This window comes from Camelina sativa, chromosome 5, assembly GCF_030686135.1.
Source record: "Camelina sativa cultivar CO46 ecotype springtype chromosome 5, ASM3068613v1".
Classification (NCBI taxonomy): domain Eukaryota; kingdom Viridiplantae; phylum Streptophyta; class Magnoliopsida; order Brassicales; family Brassicaceae; genus Camelina; species Camelina sativa.
This window is the reverse complement of record NC_141884.1, coordinates 33328421-33355396: the sequence shown is the minus strand read 5'-3', so window position 1 is coordinate 33355396 and position 26976 is coordinate 33328421. Positions and strand designations below refer to the sequence as shown.

The 26976-nt window shown below is 39.4% G+C and overlaps 1 protein-coding gene, 1 long non-coding RNA gene, 1 other non-coding gene and 1 pseudogene across 8 annotated transcripts; 1 reads left to right on the top strand and 3 right to left on the bottom strand.

The window, feature by feature from the left end:
- Positions 1 to 1812: 1812 nt before the first annotated feature.
- On the bottom strand, positions 1813 to 20532 carry LOC109132912 (disease resistance protein RPS6-like; annotated as a pseudogene).
- LOC147944676 (small nucleolar RNA R71) lies at positions 14727 to 14833 on the top strand. Its single transcript, XR_015558646.1, has one exon. It is a non-coding gene; the product is annotated as a small nucleolar RNA R71 (small nucleolar RNA).
- Positions 20533 to 20670: 138 nt separating the features above from the next.
- Positions 20671 to 24330, bottom strand: LOC147944675 (uncharacterized). The gene is made up of 7 exons (XM_087512683.1): positions 23698 to 24330; positions 23312 to 23647; positions 22749 to 23082; positions 21844 to 22557; positions 21434 to 21622; positions 20939 to 21243; positions 20671 to 20865 (listed from the first exon to the last, which is right to left on the bottom strand). Exons 1-7 carry the CDS (start codon positions 24328 to 24330, stop codon positions 20671 to 20673), a joined length of 2706 nt encoding a protein of 901 aa, XP_087368809.1.
- A 912-nt stretch (positions 24331 to 25242) lies between these two features.
- Positions 25243 to 26963, bottom strand: LOC147944674 (uncharacterized). 6 transcript variants are annotated; one of them, XR_015557654.1, is made up of 5 exons: positions 26633 to 26954; positions 26273 to 26356; positions 26048 to 26110; positions 25586 to 25624; positions 25243 to 25481 (listed from the first exon to the last, which is right to left on the bottom strand). It is a non-coding gene; the product is annotated as an uncharacterized LOC147944674 (long non-coding RNA). The 6 variants fall into 6 exon arrangements; XR_015557650.1 differs by having other exon boundaries at positions 26300 to 26356; positions 26633 to 26951; XR_015557653.1 differs by having other exon boundaries at positions 25243 to 25467; positions 26300 to 26356; positions 26633 to 26951.
- Positions 26964 to 26976: the final 13 nt, after the last annotated feature.

Sequence of the window (26976 nt, the reverse complement as noted above, 5' to 3'; positions counted from 1 at the left end):
TTGACTTGTTGTCAACTTGCCATATCCAATTAAAAGTGGATAAGAGGGTAAATTTGTCATTTTATATGCAAACTACTTCAACCAAATCAACAATGAGACAATGACTAATGTTTTCGTAACCAACAAAGCATAATTAGATCAGTCATTGGTTTTCTTACTTTCTTTTCGTAAGGCCAATGAAAAGTGTCACATCCCATTTCAAACTTGAAGTAATTAGATCTTGATAAAATGTCAAATTACGTGCATGATGCAACTATCTGCAAATGGTAAAATTCTTTTAATTTATAAATTTATAGAAAAAGGTTATAATATATTCCTCCTATCATTTAGGGAGTTTCTCTCCGTCATTTCACGTATCATTTATAGAAAAAGGTTTTATGTAAACTTTTTTCCTAAGTCGCTAATTTTAAAAAATTTAAAACAATTCGTTTTCAAGAATTGTAAATCAAGTCAAAAAATGATATATATATATATATATATATATATATATATAATTTGTTACAGTCACATACATTAAAATTTTAAAATGTTAAAAGGTATAGAAAAAAATTCATTCGCTTTTTTCTGTATCATTTAGGTGTCGAAATATTTTTTAAAGAAATTGTCAAAAAATTGTTGGAAACATCCAATACAATTATTTTTTTTTGAAAAAACTTCACTTGGAATATGAATGGGTGATAATGTTAAAATAGTTACTTTAGTGCAAATTTTCTCTGTCTGAATTTATAATGGAAAATTCCCTCTCTTTTCCGTATCATTCCCATGCATTTTAATAAAAGTGCATATTCAAGTAAATCCATGTTTTGTTCCTTCCACTCACCTAATACAACGTCGTACGTTTTTTTTTTTGTCCTAACGAAAGACATTACGCAACTTTATCTATTCCTCATGTGTTGACAAAAGGACAGAGGGAAAAGAAAAAAACAAAAGAGATGAGAGTAATGTTGTCATTTTAGTATCCAAACAATCGACCTCTTATATAAATTATGAGATGAAATAATACGAACGAGCCATTGCGTTTTGCGTAGCTTCATGAAAGCTGTGTAACAATACTTCATCTAATTATGTTATCAAATGTCATTACCTTATTTGATATTTTTTTCTTTCGTGCTGACGTAAAAGAGAGAAGAAGACGTGACGATGATTTTACTTTCGTGGATGCTTCTAAAGAGATTTAATCTTTTCAGTTTTCATAATTAGCTAATCATAAATTGATAAATTACGATTAGGTACCTTTGTTTAGGAGGCCCCATGAAAAGATACGCAACCCTTTTTTGACTAATTAGAACTTAGAAAGTGGATCATTAAAGGAGGTAATAGTTTGATAAAAGAAAAAAATATATAAGAGGTCGTTATCAATATATTGATTATTAGGGTTTTTTAAGGAAGCGCGTGCAGTAAGCAACTCGTATGTTTCATGTGACTTGTGCACTATGCTACAAGAAACAATTATACAAGTCCTGCAATCAAATTATAGAAAATTCTACAAAAGAGTTTTTTTTTTTATGCGTAGGGTTGATAACATACACATGAAGATTACAACAGAACATGCTTCACTCACTCACTCATGACCTTAAGCAGTTGCTTCGTCTGTACAAACATGGTCCTAGGCTTATTCAGATTGAATGCAGAGGTGAAAGAAGTTTATATATTGACATATTTTTTCTACGAAACCTCAAAGATAAAGTTATCACAATTCACAAGCCATACTTTTTCTAGCTAAAGTAGTTAGAAAGCCATAATTTTTAGAAGCACAAACTAAAATTGATTTGAAGCTAAATAAAATATTTTGTATATAATATTTTGAATGACCTAAGAACTTTGCGGTTTGGCTCCAGTGCTACTCAATAGATTTTTGAGTTGCCTGCCTTCACGTAGTCTGCAGAAACAATTCAAATATTCTTTCTTAAAAATAGTTCAAGTTTGATCTTGAATGAGTTATGAGATGTCTAAAGTTTACCTACAATTGCTTACTTCTTCACTTTATCTCCACATCGTTATCTTCAGATTCTTCACTGTGATGAGTATCATTACCAAGATCACTATCATTACAGTCTTCATACTTTTCACTGCTATCAGTCTCATTTCCTAAATCATTATCAACGCTGTCTTCACACTCTTCACTATAATCAGTCTCATTGTAAAGATAGACATCGTAGTTGTATAGACATTCTTCATTAAAATCAGTCTCAATGCCTAGATCACTATCATCCTCAGAGATTAGTATACCACATCCTTTGAGTATGAACTGCTAGCAGGTAGGGGTAAGTTGAAACTGTATATCAACATAATTATAATAGTAAAATCCATTCTCTTCGTTAAGAGGGATATACCAGTAGAATATAACCATATGACTATACTCTGAATGGTCCAGGTACTGTTGATAAGATGAATGAAAGTCTTTCCCAATAGTGCGCTTGAACCGACATGATACCTGTATTTCAAATGCACACCTAGATTTTGGATATTTTAGAAGAGATCCAAAATCAACCACGATGCATGCCCTAAATCTGAAGAACGGTTGGGAGAGAAAGGTATAAGGTAGAGGGATTTTGGTCAGGGAGGTTCCAAAACTACGATGAGTGAAATATGAAGGCACTTCTTTACATGACAACTTTATCGATCTCAGGATATTTGATTTTTGTTGAAGGAGAGCTTCTTGATCCAAGTTGAAGCAGTTTATACAGTTGAGTTTGACCATTTGAAAGTTATCAACAAGCCAAGGATACTGCTCTTCAAAGACTTGACTGAAATCAGTTTCACTACCAGAATTAGTATAGTCGGAGTCTCCTTTGAAATCAATTTTACCGCCAAGATCCCTATCATCGCATTCTTGATCACTATCGTCGCACTCTTCAGGGGGGATGTTGTTTGTCATTGCCACCACATATGGATTATTAGTCCACCTAACTTGATTCAGTGCTCTACAGTTTGAAAAGTTGATATCTCCAAGACATTTCAATTTAGAAAATGTTTAGTGATACATACTCTAAATTGTTGCATCCATTCATCTCAAGGCTCTCAAGGCGAGACAATTTCTCGATCCACCAAGGAACCTCTCCAATCCCTGTTTCGGCTAGATATAGCGATGATATATATGTGGGTTGACATGTCAGGAAAATTCTTCAAACGTGAGCATCCAGTGAGATAAAGCTCTCTAAGATATTCAGGGTTGATATCAGTGGGAAGAGTCTCAAAATTTACGCATTTTGTAATCCACAAATGCTCAAGTTTACTGAAATTTTGGATAGAGGAGGAAGCTCCACCAAACTTGGGATATCCAAGATAAATAGTCATGTCAAAGAGTGAGACAACATGGTCATGACAGATGTAAGCGGCTGAAAAAAATGTAAAATTATTAAATCAAATTAACTAAAATGACTTCTTTTCTTAATTATTTAAATTTTTAAAACGTCTATAAATTAATTTTCGGAAAAAACTATTTATCATCAGATTATTAAATGGATGTATATCTTTTGTATAAGAAACTTTTTTTTTTCTTTTCAAAAAGGTACTTTCTGAATTTTAAATGTTTAAGATCAAAATAATAAATTCGCATCCAAAAGATTTTTATTAAAATCAAATAGTCTACGCTCATATATTGTTTTTAGAATTTAATGTAAAATCTTAAAAAAAAAAATTTGAAACACATCTCTTTACAAAAGATCATATTCCTAAGATTTTTCTTTTGGTTTAAACATAATCCTAACATTATTAGTTTATAGAGGTTTTATTATAATTTTTTTTTTTTTTGGGTTGCCAGTCTACTGATAAATATTAAGGGGGTGTTATTGGATTGAGGATTTTAATAGATTTTAATTAACCCAGGACATTAGTGGATTTAAAAGTCTAATGCATTTGTGTGGACTTTATAATGCATATAAGTTGGATTTGAAAGTCATTGATAATGTATTTTTGGTGATTGTTATGGATTTTTTAAAAAGTTATTGTTAGAAAAAAATATATATATATCCATAAACTGTGTTATACACCAAAGTTATATTAAATTAATAACACCCAGACTTTTATACATGTCATAGAAAACTTGAATTAAACTGTATTTGTTTTCAATCCAGATTTTTGGTGTAATTAAAGAACCCAGATGTCATGAACCCAGAAAAAAAAAATTAAAGAATACAAAAAAAACACAGATCTGATGAATAAGTGTGATTATATACAAAGGGTTTGAGGAGAAGGAAACAGAGATTGAACCCAGAAAAACAAAAGTGTGATTATATCATAAACCAAAAAAAAAAGTTATAGATCATGAACCCAGAAAAAAAAGTTAAAGAACACAAAAAAAAAATTCTCAAAAATAATACATATCTGATGAATAAGTGTGATTATATAAAAGGATTGAGAAAAAAAATCAAACAATAATATGTCAAAGGCTAGAGATCCATCTAAAGAGAGGAGAAGAAAATGAAATGATTGAGAAAAGTGTGGTATTGTGTTTGTTCATATTTTAGAAGCAAAGTACGTTGAAATCCAAAATCATACAAAATCCAGTAGATATTGAATAACACTAGATTTTAATGGATTTTTAAAAATACCCAATTGAATAACACCTGATTCTTAAATACATCAAACTCCTTTAAAAACCACAATCCAATAACACCCCCTAAGTGTATTATAAAAAACAATAAAATATTTACAAAATAGATTATAAGAAACTAAATTACATTATCAATTATCACAATTTGATTGTTGCTTGATACTCAAAAAAAATATAGGTTCTTGACTAATGATCTATAGTTTTATGATATTTATATATATATATATATATATATATATATATATATATCATAATCTCAAAAATATTTATGTGAGTATATATAGATGTAGTAAAGAACTTATATCTTGAAGTATCAAACAACAACCAAAAGATGCTAACTGAAAATACTCAAGAGTCACATCCTCCTAAAGGCTCTCGATCGGATTACCTTTTCACATTGTTAGACCATCTCCATTGCTCATAATAGAGGTGTTTTTATCAAATTTTTTAATATACAGTTAAAAATCTTTTGAAGAGAGAGAAGAGAAAAATGTCACCCTAAAAATATTAAAGACATGTCTTAAGACATTTTCTATCTACATCTCAATTGGTTACTGGTTTTAGTTCTAATACAATTTATCATTTAATTTTAATGTAATTAAAAACACTCTCCTTCTATTACCAATGGAGATGGTCTTAAAATTCTTTCAATAATAATAAAAATGTTTATAAGACATTTAACCTAAGGTAAATAATTGTATATAAAAATGTTAGTTAAAAAAAAGGTGAACTAAAGAGGAAAGGTTAAGTACGCACCTGCACTGTGTCCCACGTTATCACACTCTTTATATTACATATGCTAAAAAGCAGTGAGTTTCTCAAGAGGCACATTGAATGGGAATTCTTCAATCCCTGTTTCGTCTAGATCGAGGTCTAAGATGTTGGTTGAGATATCAGGAAACATATGCAACTTTGAGCATCCATGGAGATCAAGTCTTTTAAGAGAGAGAAGGTTGTTTCCACTGGGATGAGTTTCTAGATCTTTGCATCCTCTCATAAGCAAGACCTCAGTTTATTGAGATATTGAATAGAGGAAGGAAGCTCCACCTATTAGTATAGATATGATAAGCTTCAATACGTGAAGTCCTTATCTTATAAAAAATCTTACCTTATCATTTAGTATGTTTGTGATAACAACAAACTTTTGTATAAAAATGTTGGTCATGTGAATAATACAAATCATCTTCTCCCATTATTCTACATGGTATCAGAGCTCTGATCCAAAGAAAAAAAAAACGATCGCATCGATCTTTTTCTTCTATTTTTCTCTTGTTTTTCCTGCAATCTCTCTTCTTTTCATCATGACATCTGAAGTCTCTTCTACCTCTGCTGAATCCTCCCCTGTTTTCAACATCTCCGAACCTCACAAAACTCTGATCTCCCTCAACATGGCCAACATCACCAAGCTCACGCCAAACAACTTCATCACTTGGCGTCTGCAAATCCGATCCCTCCTTGAGGCTCATGATCTTCATGTCTTCATCACTGACGAAGACAACACGCCTGCTGAAACAACCACCACTGATGCTGCTGCTAACCAACCTAATCCAAACTTTGCCGCTTGGAAACGCCAGGACAAGCTTCTCTTTAGTGCTATCCTTGGCTCTCTCTCTCTCTCTCTGTTCAACCGATTGTTGTTCGTACTACGTCAACACAGGATCTTTGGAAAACTCTCTCTCGCACCTATGGAAACTCATCTCGCGCCCACATCCGTCAGATTCGGGACCAGCTCAAAGACATCTCCAAAGGGAACAAATCCATCCATGACAAGTCTGACAAACTTGCCCTGCTTGATGCTCCTCTTCCTCATGAAGATCTTCTAGACTACATCACTTCTGGTCTTGGAGAAGACTACAGAGCTGTTATCGAGATGGTTCAAGGTCGTGACACGCCAATCTCGATCCCAGAACTCCATGAGAAACTCATCAACCGTGAGAATGCACTCAAGGCTTCTGGCAAATCCGACCTGTCTGTTCCGGTCACTGCGAATGCCACTCAATTTACCCCTCGCCCGTCTCATTCATATTCCCGTGGTGGCTACAATCCTTTGTGTGGAGGTTTTCGTCCACCAAGACCATATCTCAGGAAGTGTCAAATATGTGGTGTTCAAGGACATGGTGCTCGCCGCTGTCCCCAATATAGAGCACCTTCTCCGACTCCTTCTTACTCACCGCACTACTCTGCTCATTATCGTGGTCCTGCTCCCTGGTCCGCACCTCACTTGTCTCTTCCAACTCCCCAATGGCAACACCAACAACCACAGGCTCATCACACGACAAGCTCGCCACATCCTGATCTTTCTACTTGGCTTCTTGACAGCGCTGCCTCACACCATATTGCAAGTGATCTCTCCAACCTATCTCTCCATGCTCCATACACCGGTGGGGAAAATGTTATGGTTGGCAATGGCACCAATCTTCCCATAACTCACTCTGGTTTCATCTCTCTTCCCTCTCAACACCACAATCTTAAACTTACTAATGTTCTATGTGTTCCTGCGATGAAAAAAAACTTGATCTCTGCCAACAAACTTTTTCAAACTAATAATGTGATGATTCAATTGTGTCCCTTTACCTTCCAGGTGAAGGATCTACGCACGGGGACAACGCTTCTCAGTGGCAAGCCAATGAGGGCATGTATGAGTGGCCGATCACCGTTCCAAACACTGTTCCATCCTCTGTTTTGGCTTTTAGTTGTTCTAAGGTGTCTCCTTCTTCATGGCACTCTAGATTAGGACATCCAATCTTCAGACTTTACATCATATGGTTTCTAAGTTTTCTTTACCCATTTCTTACATCTTTGTCATCTCATTTATTCTGCAACTCTTGTTCTAGCAATAAAAGTCATAAATTACCTTTCTCCATCTCCTCTTTACAATCAAAAGCTCCTCTTGACATATTTTTCTGATGTTTGGACATCTCCTGTTGTTTCTATTGATGGGTACAAGTACTATGTCATCTTTGTGGATCATTACACAAGATACACTTGGTTGTACCCTCTTAAACAAAATTCACAAGTTTCTCAAATTTTTCCAATCTTCAAAGCTCTTGTTGAGAACCGTTTCAATACAAAAATAAAAATGTTTTTTTCGGATAATGGGGGGGAGTTTCTTGCCCTTAAGCAGTTTCTAGTAACAAATGGAATCTCCCATTTCACTTCTCCTCCCCACACTCCTGATCATAATGGCATTGCTGAAAGAAAGCATCATCATATTGTTGAAACGGGCCTCTCTCTTCTCACTCATGCCTCCATCCTAAACACATATTGGACCTACTCCTTTGCCATTGCTGTTTATCTTATCAACCGCCAAACAACCCCAAACCTGGCTCAATACTCTCCTTATCATTTACTTTTTCAGACTGAACCAAACTACACCAAGCTTAGAACCTTTGGCTGTTTGTGTTACCCATGGATCCGCCTTTATGGTCACAACAAGTTCAAAATCCACACCTTGTGTCTTTCTAGGATATTCTCTAACTCAAAGTGCCTATCTTTGTTTAGATGTCTCTACTTCTCGTATTTATGTCTCTCGCCATGTTCAGTTTGTTGAGTCAGTTTTTCCATATCCTCTGCAAACAGTTTCTCCTTCCTCTCCCACTCATGAACCATTGACCTCCGATTCCTTCTCAGGCTCTGTCGTTCATCCGTTCGATTGGTCACTCACTCACTCTGCAGCCCCGTCGTCGGACTCTTCACTTGTCGGTACTCTCATGCTTGAGTTGTCCCCTGCTCCCTCCTCTGCTTCTTCATAGGCTGATCACTCGGTTTCGACTTCTCCAAGCTCTTCATCGGCCCAATGCCTCCTCAGAACACACATCACATGCAGACTAGAGACAAGGACAACATTCGGAAGCCAAATCCTCGTTATGGTCTGACTGCTGTTCTTAAGGAGACTGAACCAGTGAGTCATGTCCAAGCTCTTAAGGATGAGAAGTGGACAAAAGCAATCCATGCTGAGGCTGATGCTTTTAAGAGGAATGATACATTTAACTTGGTTGATCACTCACAAGCTAAAAACATTGTTGGTTCTAAGTGGGTTTTCTGTATCAAGCGCAAAACAGATGGCTCCTGATACTAGGATTTTTGTGTGTCTTATCCTAGCAGGTCTCAATTAACCTTATGCGTTGTAATACTTAAGGTGTCAATCCAGTTGGGAAAGTTTACTATCACTCAAGATGCAATCAAGAAGTCACAAGTTAAGCCAATTCAAAGAGTGTTTTTATCTAACAGTCCTAGAATGATCAAAATGCGAAACGGAAATGAGTCACAGAACTAGAAACAAGAATGCATGACAAGAAGCGAAAGTGAATAAAAACGCAAACGATTCTAAGCATGAACAAACAAAACAGTTCCAGGAATGTAATAAAAATCAGAAAGAAAGAAGTCCTAAGGATGGGGTAATTGATGTCGGTGGAGTATCCTAGTCTAAGGAGTGTTTAACATACCACAAGCAAAGTATCCCTAAACAATGAACATCACAACTTAGCTAATCCAATCTCTTGGCAAAAGCTACTCAGACTCAACCACTTCCATACCTAGCTCTCGCTAGAGAAACGTGGTCGAGCAGGCATGACAAACAAGTTCATTCACGTCAACAAACATCCTAGACAACTAATCTCTTAGGCTAGGAACGTAAGTCTCTGGCACTAGTTGGTCAGACATTTCATCAAACACCTTTTGGGTGCGGAAATGTCTCGAGCCTAGTTCCAATTGATCAGAGAGAAACTAGTAATTCTAACTCTAGTCCAGAAGGGAATCATACAATCAAATCTTAAACACTCTACATCCTAAGATCCTCCACCTAATCTATCCCATCCTCAAAAATTAACACACTACTCAGATCCGAAAATCATAGTCAAGGATGCAAAAACAGAAATCATTGAAACAAAAATTATTAGGTAGATAAAAATAAGATGAACAACTTTGTAGAAAGAATCAAATGCAAAATCTCAATAATCTCAAAGATATCGGAATAAAAGTCTGAGAACGTTTTTTGGAGGCTAGGTTCATAAACCTTCTGGGAACAAAAACGAGATAAAAGATAAGATGTCTCTGCAAAGACTTAACAAAATGTATATATAGTAGTCCAACATGGAAAGCCCTAAAACTTAAAACGACAAGGTAAAGCGTCGGTTCGATAATCTCCTGAAGCGTGTGAAACCAAACGTCCTTCTTCCCGACATGTGCGATCGAGTCCGTGTGCGTCGAATGGAATGCAATGTCATCATGGCTCGGACGGAAGGCTGAGGAGCATGGCTCGGACGGAAGGCTGAGGAGCATGGCTCGATCAAACAAGCTGGAGTGTGTGGCGGGGAAGCATAGCTCGAGCGTGGTGTATACGCATCCACTAAAACGATGATAACTCTTGAACCACACCTCCGATTGACTTGAAATAAACGGCGTTGGAAAGGTAACTCAATTCCCTACAACTTTGATGAAGACGTCGAAAGCTAAATCCTACTCGAGTGCGATGGCTCGAACGGATGGCTCGGACGGAACGGAGATGGTGACAATGGCTCGGACGAAACGGAGATGGTGACAATGGCTCGGACGAGACGGAGATGGTGAGAATGGCTCGGACGAAACGGAGATGGTGACAATGGCTCGGACGAGAATGGCTTCCAACGTCTCCTAAATACCTGAAATACTCCAAAATGCACAATATATGCAAGGATGATGCAAGAACTACTTAGACGTGCAAAGTGTATAGAAAAACTAGAAAACGATGCAAACCAATGAGTTATCCTAGCTAAATGCATGATAAAAATAGGCTAAGGAGAGACAAAATATAGACATATCAACTCCCCCAAACTTACTCTTTGCTTGCCCTCAAGCAAGCAATCAAGAATAGAGTATGGAGAAGAGGTGTGAAGATGGGGTCTCAGAACATAAAACATGCTAAATAAAATAGTTAGAATCAAGGTCCTTGTTTTTAGTTCTATGATGCATGGTGAAGGAACTCTATATTTTTTTCTACACAGGCAATCCTATCAATCATTCCCTTTAACATTCATTAACAGAGAACCGTGAATCAAGCTAAACAATGTCGTTGAACTCATTTGGCTAGGGTGAAAGGTTAGAGACTTAGATGGTCTCCTTCTCGAGTGGTTTCATCAATACAGGACAAGGTTCTCTCACGAAAATGAGTTGAGCTTAAGAGAAGGCTAAAGGTTGAAACCAACTGATACATACAAGAGCAGCGCCCTGTCTACCCAAAGAACGTTCCAAACCGATGTTGGTTCTACCCTTCATCACAAACATTGTCTCAAACCCAATCTTTCATTCTTTACACTTGGTCTTAAGAGGAGTTCACTTCTTATCATTCTAGCGGATTGGGAAATCTTTATTATCAGTAAAGTTCTTTTTCTTTTCTTCTAAGGAATCTAGACATCTTAAACATTTTACTTTCTTTTCTTTGTCTAATCTTTTCGTTTTATGCCCAGAACCAATAACTCATTATTTTGCTCAACCCAAATCCTTTACTAGACTTGTAAACCTTGAAAACACATCCCCCTCCTAAAGATTTTCTACCCTTTACTTTCTTTTTACACTCACTCTTCTGCACAAATCCATACCCAATACCCAAAATTCGAGTTCTCACCTAGTCCTACTAGTCCGGATAACGCGAACTAGAACTACACAGGATCCTACTCTTGTCGGTTAGAACCTAACACTTTCTAACAAGCTCAACTCGGAAAAAGGCCTAACACTCAAGAATACAATTGGCTTGAAAGAACGGTTGGTTAAGGGTGCGGAGAACTGTTCCAAAGATGGGAATCAGCTACTTGGATTGACAAGGGTGGTAAAAATGTGAAAGACAATCCAAGTATGTATATGGTATCCATGAGTTCAACTTCAATGCATAACAGGATAATTGCAAGTCAGGAATAGGTTCAAGTAGATAGGGAATGATATCAATCCAAAACATGCTTCAATCTTAAATTTTCAAGTTCAATCAACAAGCATCAAAGAACTAAGAACAAGGGCCTTGATCCTATCCTATTGAATCCAACATGCTAACAAGGTTACAATCATCATCAACCCCTATGCTAAATGCAACAACCCTATATGAATAAACCTAGACTCAATCCTAATATGTAATTGCAAACTACATGAACACTCTGTTTTGTGGAAATTTTCGAAATTTTTTCAAATTTTTATGGTTTTTCTATGCAAATAGATGGATGCAGACTCAAACATGATATGATGCAAAAATTTGAAATAAGAATCACAAAACACGACATTAGATACATCATCTCAAATCCTCTCCCAAACTTAAATTACACAGTCTCCTGTGTAAGAAAAATTTGCAGGAGGATGTAAGAATCACAACAGAAACAATGCATGAATGAAATGGTATTTACAAAGGAAAGGTCAGAGTACCTCAGTAGTAGAAAAAGGAGTCCATGCTCTCCCAAGGAGGAGCGTGAAACTGACTCTGTCCTTCGCCTTGTTCAGGATCCACAGGTGTGACATCAGCTGGGTTGTCGACTTGCTGCTCAACCGCTTGCGTGCCCTGATGATCACCTTGAGCTTCAACTCGCCGCTCAACCTCATGCTCATCTCGAGCTGCAGAACAACGCGCTGATCGGTGACTAGAAGAGGCTCTGGAACCTCGCGAACCACGTCTCCTTCTCTCCCTAGACTCGTGTGATGAGTGGCTCGAAGGAGCGGGTGAAGATGGTCGCTCCCGTGACACATATGAAGATTGACGTGCTGGGAAAGGAACCGGAGAGAGTGTTCTCTGACGAATTGGCTCGATGGAGACTTCGTGTGTGGCTCGAGAGAGGGGCTCTATCGGGTGTTGGCTTGAGTGGCTCGAGCGTGGTAATTGGAGCATGTGCGGAGTGAGATTGGCTCGAGCGTGACAGCAGAGGCGTGGCTCGAACGAGTGCAGAGTGATGAACCTCTCAGTATGGGTTGAGTCTGATTCCACGCCGTCGGTTGAACCTTGCTCGAGTCGACGATGGTTGAGAATGCACGGTGGTGGTTGAACTCTGCAACACCTCTTCTTCATTATCCCAAACTTCTTCCTTAATTTCCTTGGAGGAGAACTTCTCATTGTACCTTGGAGCTTCTTGATCGCCCACTCATCTCCTTCACCATAGCTGTTAACTCTTTCACTGAATCCCTTAGAATCTGAGTATTTTGGAGTTCATACAAACTGTCAAGCGCATGAGGACTTAACTCTTGCGGTTGGTGAGGTTTAGGAAGCAGGGCTTGACGCTTAGGGAGGGTAACGACTGCACTTGAGTTGGAGAATGGTCGAATGACACTTTGAGTTTTCTCTTTGGTTACCAAAACCTCAGTTTCTGCCTCATTCACACTCTCAAAGATGTCAAACCCAGCTTTATGATCTTTCTCTTCAATCACGAAGGTCTTCCCATCAATAGTTGGTTTCTTCTTAGAATCCTTGATGTCAAACTTCATCTTGAAGTTTTTACCCAGATTGAGATCAATCATCCCTTTCTTGACATCAATGACTGCTCCAGCTGTAGCTAAGAAAGGTCTTCCCAGGATTAGTGGATCTTTAGGCTCTTCATCCATTCCCAGCACCACAAAATCAATAGGAATCTCAGCTTGTCCAATTTTGATGGGCAAGTTCTCTAGTAGACCATGAGGCAATCTAGTAGTCCTATCAGCCAATATTAAGTGGAGGTTGCATGACTTGTATTCGTTGAATCCTAGCCTCTGAGCTACAGAGAGGGGCATGAGGCTTACGGAAGCACCAAGGTCACATAGGCACTTTTTGAAGGTCAATGGATCTAGAGAACAAGGCAGGGTGATAGAAATAGGGTCCTCTAGCTTCTTTGGGATAATCATCTTCTGAATAACAGCTTTGCATTCATGAATAACCCCACCTATGTCATGCACTACCCTCTCATCTTCCAAAACCTTAGCTTGAACTCCTTTAGCTATCTCCTCCTCCTCTTTGGTCCTTTCTGTTACCAAATCAGTTAAAAACTTTTGATATTGAGGCACAAGTGCAAATGCATCAAGCAAAGGCATCCTAAGTTCAATCTCCTTGACTTAGTTTTCGAACAGAGCTTTATAATTCTCAGTAAGCTGCTTCTTAAACCTCACTGGAAATGGTAGAGGTGGCTTGTATGGTGGAGGAATGAATCTCACAGGTTTATCCTTGGGAGCAGTGGGTTCTGTAGTAGCTTCAGGATCAGATTGCTTGGCTGACTTAATTGGATCCTTGAGCACCTCGTCAGGATCCTTTATCTGAACTTCATATTGAAGAAATTCCTCCCCATCTAAACTCTAAGTGTCCTCAATGAGCCGTACATCTACAACTTGGGTGGTGATGGCATGCTTAGTAGCATAGTCCTTGGGATTTTGAACTGCTTTTCCAGGTAGTTGGCCAGTTGTTGGGGTAGAAGTAGAAACAGTCTTGCCTTCCATATACTTCATCTTGGAGTTAAGAGCTTCAAACTTGACATTCAGATCATTGTAAGAACATTCCATCCGCTGACTGAGTTCAGCAAACTTCTTAGCAGTATCCAGAGAACCACTAGCTTGACCTTGAAGAAGTTGTTGTAGCATGTGCTTCATTTCTTGATCTGGAGCTTGAGTAGGTTGAACTTGTTGAGGTGAAAATCCAGGTGGTGGTCCGGAAGGAGCGTGAGAACTTTGCTGGAACTGTTGCTTAGGCATGAATCCTTGATTGTAAGGAACAAAAGGCTTTTGCGTACCTTGTTGTTGCTGCTGAGGAGGGTACACCTGATCTTGTGGATTTGCAACATTGGTGCTCCGGTAAGACAAATTGGGGTTCGTCTTGTAAGGGTTATAACCCTTGTTGTATCCACCTTGATTCTGGACGTAGTTGATTGCTTCAGACTGCTCACCCTTCCCATCCTGAACTTGAAAAGGGTCATCCTCAGATACGAAATGGACAGTCTGCTGCTGACTTAGCAAGAGGCGGTCAAGCTTGTCATTGACATTCTTAAGGTCCCTCTTGTACCTCTCCTCAGACCCAGCGTCGCCGCGAACTGTGCGGTCATAATCCTCATTGTAGTTGCCGTCGGACTGAGCAAGATTCTCCACCAGTTGCCAACCTTCATCGACGTCCTTGTTCAGGATGTTACCGTTAGAAGCAGTGTCAAGCAGCATGCGTATTTTGGGAAGGACACCACGGTAGAGAGTACTCAGTAATGACTCGTTGCTGAAACCATGGTGTGGGCACTGGCTGTGGTAACCCTTGAAACGCTCCCAGGCTTCACAGAATGATTCTGAGCTCTTCTGAGTAAAGCTGGAAATCTCATTCCTGAGGCGTGCTGTTTTGGAGTTGGAGAAAAACTTGGCCAAGAATGCTTTCTTGCAACCATCCCAGGTCGTGATTGATCCCCTGGGAAGGTTTTTCTCCCATTGATGAGCCTTGTCTCCTAGGGAGAAAGGGAAGAGGCGCAACTTGTAACCATCCTCACTGATGCCGTTGATCTTGGTGAGACCACAAAGACGGTCGAACTCGTCCAAGTGGTCGAGTGGATCCTCCATAGGCAACTCGTGAAACTTGTTTCCTTGGATCATGGTGATCAGACCACTTTTGATCTCAAAGTTATTGTTCAGCACGGCGGGAGGGACGATTCCAGCACGTTGAGTATGAGTGTTCGGTGCATCCCCAGCACCAATGTTTTGCGGTCCCTGATGTGGTTCATGCTATTGTTCCATAGTGACGTGTGCGGGATGCTCAATGGGTTGACGAGCTTGTCGTGGGCGTTGCAACCAGTTGATTTCGTCGATCACAGGAAGGAGATTCTGAGGCCCTCTTGATCTGGTGTGCATGCAAGGTTACAATCAACAGGAACCTGAGATGCAAAACAAACAAGCAGAAAACCAAAACAAGTCAGTACTCGGAATGATAAGTGTAACGGAACTTAATCTTGCAAAACTTGAAATCTTAAATGTAGCAAAAAGAATCCCAAATGGCAACGGCGCCAAATTGATACTAGGATTTTTGTGTGTCTTATCCTAGCAGGTCTCAATTAACCTTATGCGTTGTAATACTTAAGGTGTCAATCCAGTTGGGAAAGTTTACTATCACTCAAGATGCAATCAAAAAGTCACAAGTTAAGCCAATTCAAAGAGTGTTTTTATCTAACAGTCCTAGAATGATCAAAATGCGAAACGGAAATGAGTCACAGAACTAGAAACAAGAATGCATGACAAGAAGCGAAAGTGAATAAAAACGCAAACAATTCTAAGCATGAGCAAACAAAACAGTTTCAGGAATGTAATAAAAATCAGAAAGAAAGAAGTCCTAAGGATGGGGTAATTGATGTCGGTGGAGTATCCTAGTCTAAGGAGTGTTTAACATACCACAAGCAAAGTATCCCTAAACAATGAACATCACAACTTAGCTAATCCAATCTCTTGGCAAAAGCTACTCAGACTCAACCACTTCCATACCTAGCTCTCGCTAGAGAAACGTGGTCGAGCAGGCATGACAAACAAGTTCATTCACGTCAACAAACATCCTAGACAACTAATCTCTTAGGCTAGGAACGTAAGTCTCTGGCACTAGTTGGTCAGACATTTCATCAAACACCTTTTGGGTGCGGAAATGTCTCGAGCCTAGTTCCAATTGATCAGAGAGAAACTAGTAATTCTAACTCTAGTCCAGAAGGGAATCATACAATCAAATCTTAAACACTCTACATCCTAAGATCCTCCACCTAATCTATCCCATCCTCAAGAACTAACACACTACTCAGATCCGAAAATCATAGTCAAGGATGCAAAAACAGAAATCATTGAAACAAACATTATTAGGTAGATAAAAATAAGATGAACAACTTTGTAGAAAGAATCAAATGCAAAATCTCAATAATCTCAAAGATATCGGAATATAAGTCTGAGAACGTTTTTTGGAGGCTAGGTTCAGAAACCTTCTGGGAACAAAAACGAGATAAAAGATAAGATGTCTCTGCAAAGAGTTAACAAAATGTATATATAGTAGTCTAACATGGAAAGCCCTAAAATTTAAAACGACAAGGTAAAGCGTCGGTTCGGTAATCTCCTGAAGCGTGTGAAACCAAACGTCCTTTTTCCCGACATGTGCGATCGAGTCCGTGTTCATCGAATGGAATGCAATGTCATCATGGCTCAGACGGAAGGCTGAAGAGCATGGCTCGGACGGAAGGCTGAGGAGCATGGCTCGATCAAACAAGCTGGAGTGTGTGGTGGGGAAGCATGGCTCGAGCGTGGTGTATACGCATCCACTAAAACAATGATAACTCTTGAACCACACCTCCGATTGACTTGAAATAAACGGCGTTGGAAAGGTAACTCAATTCCCTACAACTTTGATGAAGACGTCGAAAGCTAAATCCCACTCGAGTGCGATGGCTCGAACGGATGGCTCGGACGGAACAGAGATGGTGACAATGGCTCGGACGAAACGGAGATGGTGATAATGGCTCGGACGAGACGGAGATGGTGAGAATGGCTCGGACGAAACGGAGATGGTGACAATGTCTCGGACGAGAATGGCTTCCAACGTCTCCTAAATACCTGAAATACTCCAAAATGCACAATATATGCAAGGATGATGCAAGAACTACGTAGACGTGCAAAGTGTATAAAAAAACTAGAAAACGATGCAAACCAATGAGTTATCCTAGCTAAATGCATGATAAAAATAGGCTAAGGAGAGACAAAATATAGACATATCAGCTCCGTTGACAAATATAAAGCTCGCCTCGTCGCAAAGGGGCTTTCACCAGCGTCCTAGACTTGACTATCATGACACCTTCATTCCGGTCGTTAAACATGCCACCATTCGTGCAGTTCTTGGTACTGCGGTCAATCACAATTGGCCTCTCTTTCAGCTAGACGTCAACAATGCCTTCCTCCTGGTCTTGTTGATAAAGACAAACCTCATCATGTTTGTCGCGTCAAAAAGGCGGTGTATGGCTTGAAGCAAGCGCCGCGTGCCTGGTATAATGCTCTCAAGGATTTCCTTGTCAGTCTCGGTTTCAAGAACTCTCACGCTGATGCTTCTCTCTTTGTTCTTCGCATCGGCTCCTCGTATATCTACATCCTTGTCTATGTGGATGACATCATCATCACTGGTTCCTCCTTGACTGAGTTACGGCGGGTTACTGATTTTCTTGGTGTCAAACTCTCTCTCAAGGACCTTGGAGAGCTCTCTTACTTCCTTGGTATGGAAGCTTATCGCACTGCTTTAGGTCTTCATCTCACCCAAACAAAATACATCACTGATTTGCTCCGCAAGACTCTCATGGCGGAAGCTAAACCTGTTCCTACACCGATGGTGTCCTCGCAGGTTCTCACTCTCTCGTCTGGTGTTCTGTTGTTTGATGGTACTCAATATCGTGCAACGGTTGGAAGTCTGCAATATCTCCTGTTGACTCGGCCCGACATTGCGTTTGCCATCAATCGTTTGTCTCAGTTTATGCACAAGCCAACCACGGTGCATTGGGAGGCTGTAAAACGGGTTTTGCGTTACCTGGTTGGGACTGCGGATAAGGGTATCTTCTTCTCTGCTTCCACTCCTACTCATCTTCATGCGTATTCAGATGCTGACTAGGCTGGCGATCATGATGATTACCTGTCCATCGGTGGTTATATTGTGTACATTGGTCGTCAGCCTGTGTCTTGGTCGTCGAAGAAACATAGTGGTGTGGCTCGGTCTACTACTGAAGCGGAGTATCGGGCTCTCACTACTGCTGATTCTAAGGTTAAGTGGGTTGCTTCACTTATGTCTGAACTGAGCATTCGGTCTACTGACACACCGGTTCTATATTGTGACAATCTTGGTGCTACGTATCTCTCTGCAAATCCGGTGTTCCACTCTCGAATGAAGCACTTGGCTCTTGATTATCATTTTGTTCGAGAGCAAGTACAAGCCAAGCAACTGCGGGTTGCTCACATTTGTTCTGAAGATCAACTGGCGGATGCGCTGACTAAGCCACTCCCTCGTCTGCGGTTTGACACTCTCTGTAACAAGATTGGCCTCTGTCACCGACGTCCATCTTGCGGAGGCATATTAGTATAGATATGATAAGATTCAATATGTGATGTCCTTATCTTATAAAAGATCTTACCTTATCATTTAGCATGTTTGTGATAACAACAAACTCTTGTATAAAGTTGGTCATGTGAATAATACAAATCATCTTCTCCCATTATTCTACACCACCAAACTCGAACAATTATAGAGATTAAGTTTCTTGAGATTGGTGGCCATAGAGAGATCTGAAATTTTTTACAAATTCCGAGATCCTTGCAAATCTATGTCCTTGAGCCCTTTAAGTGCCTGAAGTATAAGTTAGATATCATAAGTAAAATAACGAATTTAAATTACAATATTAATTAAAAAAACTTACATGAGTTCCATCCCATAATTTTTCGAGTTTGCTTTCTGGCATTTGGAGCTTAACGAGGTATACAAGACAAAAGTTATAAGGCATAAATCTCATTGGGTATCCATCCAACCTTAATAATCTAAGTTGAGGAAGCAAATAGTTGAAACTATTGTGTAAATACCATTTAAGTTCTTTCTTTTGGTACCTATCTTTACTATAAATTTCTAGCTAACGGAGATTACGCATTTCGTTGAAGGAGTTATATATATGAAACTTGTCAATCTCATCTGTATTGAGTGATATACCTAGAACGTTTTTAGTACCCTGAAATGATAATAATATCAATAGTCAAGATATAATATTAATAATTTTTAAAAAAGCTATATGACAAGACCACTAAAATACTTACTGTTTTATTTTCAAGTACATCGCAAATATCCTTCGAATCCACAAGAAATTCTCGTTCTCCTGGCTCCTTGGATTGCATCCGGACGATCTCCTTACCCATTTCTTGTATGAAACAGTGCATGTACACACTATTGTTTCTTACATGGATAAGAGACTTATCAACAAGGTTTTTAAGACCAATATTAACATCTGAATCACCGTATGATATCAACTGTTTGATATAAGTGATTTTCGCACCATTGAAAAGACACTGCTATGTGATGATATCGCTTCATCTTTTTCGTTTTTTAGTCCATCGTAGCAAATTTTTAGCGTAATCTCAATTGTTCCATTCAGCCTGTTACAAAGGCTAGGAAGCATATCTATCCAGTCCTCTTGGTCCCTGCCCCGTAAATATGAACCCAAAACAGTAAGACCCAAAGGAAGATTTCCAGCATGCAAGGAAACCTTAGAAGCAAGCTCCATAAAACCATCAGCTGGGGAATATCTCCTGAAAGCTGATCGACAAAACATCTCAAGAGCAAGCTTTCTAGATGGGAGACCAACCTTGTATATATGTTTAATCCCATGAGCCTTAAATGATGCTTATCTTTGGTTATCACAATGATTCTACTCCCATTTCCAAACCAATGTGTTTGACCCACCCAGAGCCGTCGCTAACTTTTTGGAGGCCACAGTCAAAGGAAAAAAATGGGCTGAAAATAAAAGAAAATAAGCTTGTACGGGGTTCGAACTCATGATGGGTGAGACACATTAATACTCCTAACGCCACTAGACCAACAAAGCTTTTAAAAAAATGAGGCCGAATTTGCTATATAATATATAAGGCCGCAAGCTCATGCTTTATTGGCTTGGCCTTTGGGCCGGCTCTGGACCCACCAAGGCATCTAACAACACTTGATCCTTCAAGTCATCAATAAAGATTAAAACTTTGTGGTGCTTTAGCCTCTCTTCCACTGCACTTAAACGATCTATCTTTATGTCTATTTTATCTAAAATTTCAGCCAAAAAAGCTTTCTGCAAATGTAGTTTCATATTATAGTCGCCTGGATTGGCACCTTTGTAAAACTCCATACTCTTAGATATGAAAGCCATGTCTATGAAGATACTACTTTGGAACCGATGAGAGAGTCGACAATATAAAGCACTTGCAATAGTAGTCTTTCCAATTCCTGAGGAGCCCCATATGCCAACCATCCTGACTTCCTCATATTCCAATTGCAACAATACACTCATATTTCCAATATGATTTTTTATGCCGACAAAATCCTCATATATAATTCTTCAATGTAGTTAAGAGTAGTTTCTCCAAAACATCATTACTAATATCTTTTTTTTTTTTTACAAGAAAGAACAAGATCAGCTCAAAACGAGCTAATTGGTAGGAAAAACATTCACATAGGTAATTTGGTGCGACTCCACTCTAGCGCGCTGCGCCAGTTTGTCCACTCTACCATTCTGTGATCGAGTAACCAAGACTATAGAAAATGATAGGAACTCCTCCTTGTCTTCTTCAATAACGTCCAAATAAGTCTTGAATGCAGGCCACTCAGAAGGCGAAGACACCATCTTCACCAAATCAGAACAATCCGTGAAAAAAAACTACATTTTCATGATCCGCTCCAATCATACATCGCATTGCCCAAATGAAAGCTTCCACTTCAGCATGGAGGGGAGATAAGCTCCGGCGAGAATTTGATGCACCCATAGTGGGAGGTTCCCCCTCAGGAGAAATGCAAAACCATCCTCGACCAATAAACTGATCTGTCCCTTTCCAAGATCCATCCACAAAACAACGGTAACTGGTTCCATGTGCACTGCTCACAGTGCTAGGAATGCCCGGAATACCCGTGATCGGCCGAGAGCTAGCTTGAGAAGAGGGTCCTAGAGGGTCCTCCTGTGCCGAAAACCAAAGTTTGGCTTCCTCCTCCACAATTTGTAAAATTGCTAAGGGGTTTGAATCCAAATTACTAAAAAATTTATCATTTCTAGCCTTCCAGATATACCAATGAATCCACAGGAAAGAATCCACTGAAGGATTCTATTTTAATCTCCAGTATAAATGATCCATATTTGCATAGATTGAATCTGAGGGGAAACAGCCTGAGGATGTCGGGAATGTGGATAAGGCCCACACCTGCCAAGCCGGGGGGCATAAGAAAAGGGCATGATTTATTGTTTCCTCCGTCACCCCACAACGAGCACACTCCAAATCGCAACTCATACCACGACGTCGTAAATTTGCTGTAGTAGCCACACAACCCGAAATAGCTTGCCACAAGAAGTGCCGAATTTTTGGTGGACACCGAAGTTGCCAAACGAATGCCTGTAAAGGAATAATATTGGGACCAGACACATACGAAACAGCCTCCGGTCTTTGACGCAGGACCTTATACGCAGATTTAACGGTGTACAAGCCAGATTGTGTCAAATGCCAACCCAGTCTATCCGGTGAGTTGGGTTTACCCAGAGGTAAAGCAGAAATAAGGCTAACATCCTCCGGCTCAAATGAGGCCGAAAGCAACGCCAGGTTTCAGGAGTGCAAACCCCTGTCAATGAAGGTTTCAACTCTGAGCGTAGGATCAACTAACGATCCCGAACGCAATGCTGGTCTCGAGGATTGGGCAGGAATCCAGGGATCAGACCATACTAAAATGGAATCGCCAGATCCTACCCGTTTAATGAGTCCTTTGTTTACCAGAGAGCGAGCAGACACCATACTCCGCCATCCATAAGACGGTGAGTAGGATTTGATTGGATCCAAAGGATCGGAGTGCCTGTAATATCGACCTTTAAAAACCTTTGCAAATAAAGAATCTGGAACTGTGATCAGTCTCCAGAGTTGCTTAGCCAGCAATGCGGTGTTGAAATCATCTGGACAACGAAAACCTAAGCCCCCCTCCATTTTATCAACGCATAACTTGTCCCAAGCTATCCAGTGTAGACCTCTTGTGTCCCCGGAAGAACTCCACCAGAAATTTGAGGTTGCACTGGTAAGTTTCCATGTAACCGTTTTCGGAAGTCGAAAACAAGACATGACGAAGGTGGGAACGGCGGTGGCGACCAATTTATTCATGACCTCCTTTCCCCCCTTAGATAGCAATCTAGCGGGCCAGCCACCCACCCTTAATTGCAGTCGGTCTTGAACATAGGAGACAATTTTTGTTTTTGCCCCACCAAGACTTTCCGGAATGCCCAAATAGGAACTCATACCACCAAAAGTAGTTATACCGAGAACACCTTTTAGTTCCTCACGCAGTCCTGCATCCATTGTATGCCCAAATTGAACCGATGACTTCTGGAAGTTAATCCGTTGACCAGATACCCGTTCATACTGCTTTAAAATCCCTAAAACAACCTCACAATGCTCCTTTGTGGCCCGGCAAAAAAAAAACTATCATCGGCAAACAATAGATGTGAGATCGCGGGGCAAGCAGTCGACACCTTAATACCTGTAATGAGCTTCGACCATTCCGCCTTGCGGAGATTTGCAATGAGAACCTTGGTGCAAAGGATAAAAAGATAAGGCGACAAGGGATCCCCCTGTCGAAGCCCTCTGGAAGGGAGAATGGAGCCATGTGGTTGCCCATTTATTAGTACTCGGTACTGAACAGATGTCACACACCACATGATCCAAGATATCCATTTTTCACTGAAACCAAATTTCCACAACAAATGTTCAACAAAAGACATTTCTACCCGATCATACGCCTTTCTCATGTCCGTTTTAATGGCCATGAACTTGCCTTTGCATGAGGGATTGGTGCAGAGTCCATGCAACATCTCCTGAGCAATCAAAATGTTATCCGTAATCAAGTGATTCAAAGATCAAAGCTGGCAAAAAGGTGCGCAGCCGCTGACATAAATTTTTTGAAATAATCTTGTATCCAACATTACATAAACTAATGGGCCTCCATTCGGACATCCGGGTCGGTTTATCCACTTTAGGAATAAGACAAATATTTGTCATGTTTAGCCGTTTATCAAAAGAACCATCCTGAAAAAAGGAATCTACCATCAGCCTCAAATCTGCCTTAACCGTATCGCATGCGCGCTGATAAAACAGAGCCGTCATACCATCCGGTCCAGGAGCTTTCTCTGGATGCATCAAAAACAAGGCCTCTTTTATTTCCTGTTCAGTGACTGGGCGCGTCAATGCCTCATTAATTTCACCCGTGATAGATGTACTAACCTCATCCAGAGTTTCCTCAAAATCTGTAGGATCTGTGGATGTGAATAAGTCCTGAAAATAGGAGGCAGCAATGCCCTGAACCCGAGTCTCTTCCGTAACCCAGTGCCCCGCTTCGTCATGAAGACCAACAATGCGGTTCTTGGCTCTTCTTTGTTTCGTCTGGGCATGAAAATAACTAGTATTTTGATCCTCGAGACGCATCCACCTACTCCTACTTTCTGATACCAGTAAATCTCTTCATCCCGGTAAGCCTCTCGCAGTTTCCAAGACAGTTCCGAGATAACCTCAACCGATACAGAATCATCTGCCTGAGCATTTGCCAGACTTACCTTCAAATCCTCAATTGTTTCCCGCCCATATGGAACCAATGCTTTCCGCCATTGAGAAATTGCCTGACGACACTTAATGATCTTGTCCATTAAGTTCCCAGATGTCCCCACTGCCCCGGACTCCCAGCCTTCTGCGATAGCACCAGGTAGACCCTCTTTATCAAGCCATCGACGATCAAAGCGAAAGCTGCTCCTCCCTCGACGAACTTTGTCCTCAAGGGATGCCAGAACCGGTTTGTGATCCGAAGCTATCATAGGTAAATATTCCGTGAAGGAGTCACTGAATAGATCATGTAACTTATCATTTGCTAGAGCCCGATCCAGACGGCACCGAATGGGCTTCTTGTCCCGCCAACCGCGCCAAGACAAGCTATCCCCGACCGCAGGAAATTCTAGTAACCCGCAATGTCGAATCATTGTATTAATATTTGGATGGACTTCATAACCAAGCCCATACACGGTCCATACACTGTCCAAGACTTGAAGCCCATTGGTCAAGACAAGAAGGCCCATCGGCCATTAGGACTTAGTCTATGTCGGTTTAAGATATTGTGTTTCCTATTGTGACAAGTCCTAGACTTTACTATATATATGTAACCTCTATCAACTCTAAGGAATAAGAATAAGAGTTTCTAGACTTTGAATCCTCTTGTTTTACAACAATACTATATTAAATGTATTTATTGATGCTTAAGTTAAATATACCCGATTATTGAGTTTCTAAAGTTGGGTTCTCGTTTTTATGAACTTTATTAAAGTTATAATGATTATTGCGATTGTAATCATTTGTTACTCAAATTCGGCTGTGTCATTTAATCTAAGAGACCATACAGTCTCTAAAGATCTATTAAAATAAGTTTGGAGATTTTTATGGGATTAAAAAATTAATGCATAGAGTTGTTTTTGAAAAAATCGAAATGTATAGATGTTGTCAACCTATTTATGGCAATAAACGTATCAAATTAGATCGATTTAAATAGTTCCATTAATTGAGTTTCTACGAAATGTTATTTTAGGAAAATTGTTCGGAGATTAATGTTGTAAATAAAACAAATTAAATAAGAAAAACTTAAAGGGCATAAACCAAAATGTACTTCAAAAATATTAAGAGTTTATTATCAAAATAGGCACTCCAAGAAATCAATCTTCGGATTTAGGCATTGCACATCGGAAGGCATTAAAAAAGCCAATTGTATACTGTTCATGACCATATTAACCCTCTTCAGTTAGGCGGGAGTTTTAGATGACATCACCTGTATTAATCGTGGGTACTGTTCAGTTTTTGTTGTATATACAGAAGATGTTTGTAACAATTTTTTTGTCCATACGAAACTACATGTTTGTTTTATTCACAGTTATGTATTTAATTAGTAATATAGTGTGATGTTAAAAAAAAATTAGTAAAAGTATTACTTGTTCAGAGAATTTTACCAAATAATATTATTAGAACCTTAAAGTGTATTTTCTTCTTGTTAACATGAATTTTTGATCCACTATAAGTCAATTACAAATCAATAACTCAATATATACACTGATTTTATGAAACTTTCAAGATGTCGATTTTATCAGAACAACTACTCATTTTTGAATTAGAGTCCAGATCCAGATGATTGGTCATAGTTAACGTAGAAGCTCTCCATTCTTCTTGATCTGTCCACGTACACCTTCTCATGTATGTTTTTTTAATGTATCTTCAGAAACTAGTGGAAACAAATGATAAGAGAACAAAACAGAGGAAAGAAGTAAACTTCCCCCCTAATGGTCGTACCTTTAGAGGATGATGAAGAGAGTTCAACATTTGTTTCACCTACATAGATTCAGATCAACGATATAGTAGGAGTAAAGAACTTTGGAAACTAGAACATCTTTATAATTCTTGTTATAACTAAGTTGACAACTATTACATGCAGCAGATGTTGGAGATATCTCAGTTCTTCTTGTTCAAACTATAACCTAAAGGCAAGAGGGATCAACGAACCCAAGGGAAACGAATTGGATACCGCGGTGGTGTTAAAACTATACCCTAAAGCCAAGATAGATTACTAAACCCAAGGGAACCAACTTTAAACTTCGGTGGTGTTCAAAACTATACCCTAAAACCAAGATAGATGACTAAACCCAAAGGAAACCAGTTTCATCTTGCAGTGGTAGTCAAAACTATACCCTAAATACAAGACCGATGAATGAGAACCCAAAGGAAAACCAATTAAACTCGCACTGATATACTTACCTTGAGATAAAGAGTCCAATTCCTCAAATGGTTATGGATCGAGCTTGGCACAGTCGCATAATTCTTCATCGACAAAACAAAAGGATATGTTAGCTTAGTACTCTACTCGAGATTCTTATAATGAAACAAGGAAGTACAATGTTCAAGCCAAATTAAATATAATAGCTCTAAGATTGCTACATAAAAACTAACACTAGCTAGAGCCTAGAGTCCGAAGGAACAAACATTATCTCTCCGAATTTTGATATGTACCAAAACTTTCGTGGGCTATGTATCAGACTCATCATCCTCATCTTCTACAACCTCAATCTTCAAAACCGAACCATATATTGAAAAGAAAACAAACGAATTTTATTAGAAAACACAAAGCATAAAGAAGATTTTAAGCAAACATCTCAAATCCAAGCAAAACGTGGTAAGGCTAAGAACAAATCACAAATCAATAAGAACAACATAATTACCCATTTAGCTAGCAATTCTAGCAAAACCCAGAAAATTTCAAGTTTCTTGAGAATATAAAAAAGGAGGTGAGAACGCAATATCAATAAGAAATCAACGGCAAAAAAACTTTTGGAAAAGACGAACCTTGCTAATAGTGGGGAAGTGGAAAGGATCTGAATCATCTAGAGCTTGCATCGATTTAGTACGATCAAAACATGCATTGGAAGTGGAAAGAATCTGAACCAATGTAGGGAAAATCAAAACATGCAAGTCTCTAAGACGAGATCTCCTTCGACATCACCGGACATCCCCTAGAGTTTTGATATCAGATCCTCCGCGCCTTCACCACCGGAGAACCATCATAAATTCCGTCCGATGATCGAGACAAAAAGGTTTAGAGAGGTTCACTCGGATTTCAAAGGGTGACAGAGGATTATGTTCTCTGGAATTTATCTTCCTAAACAGTAAATCCTTCGCAATGGCGATCT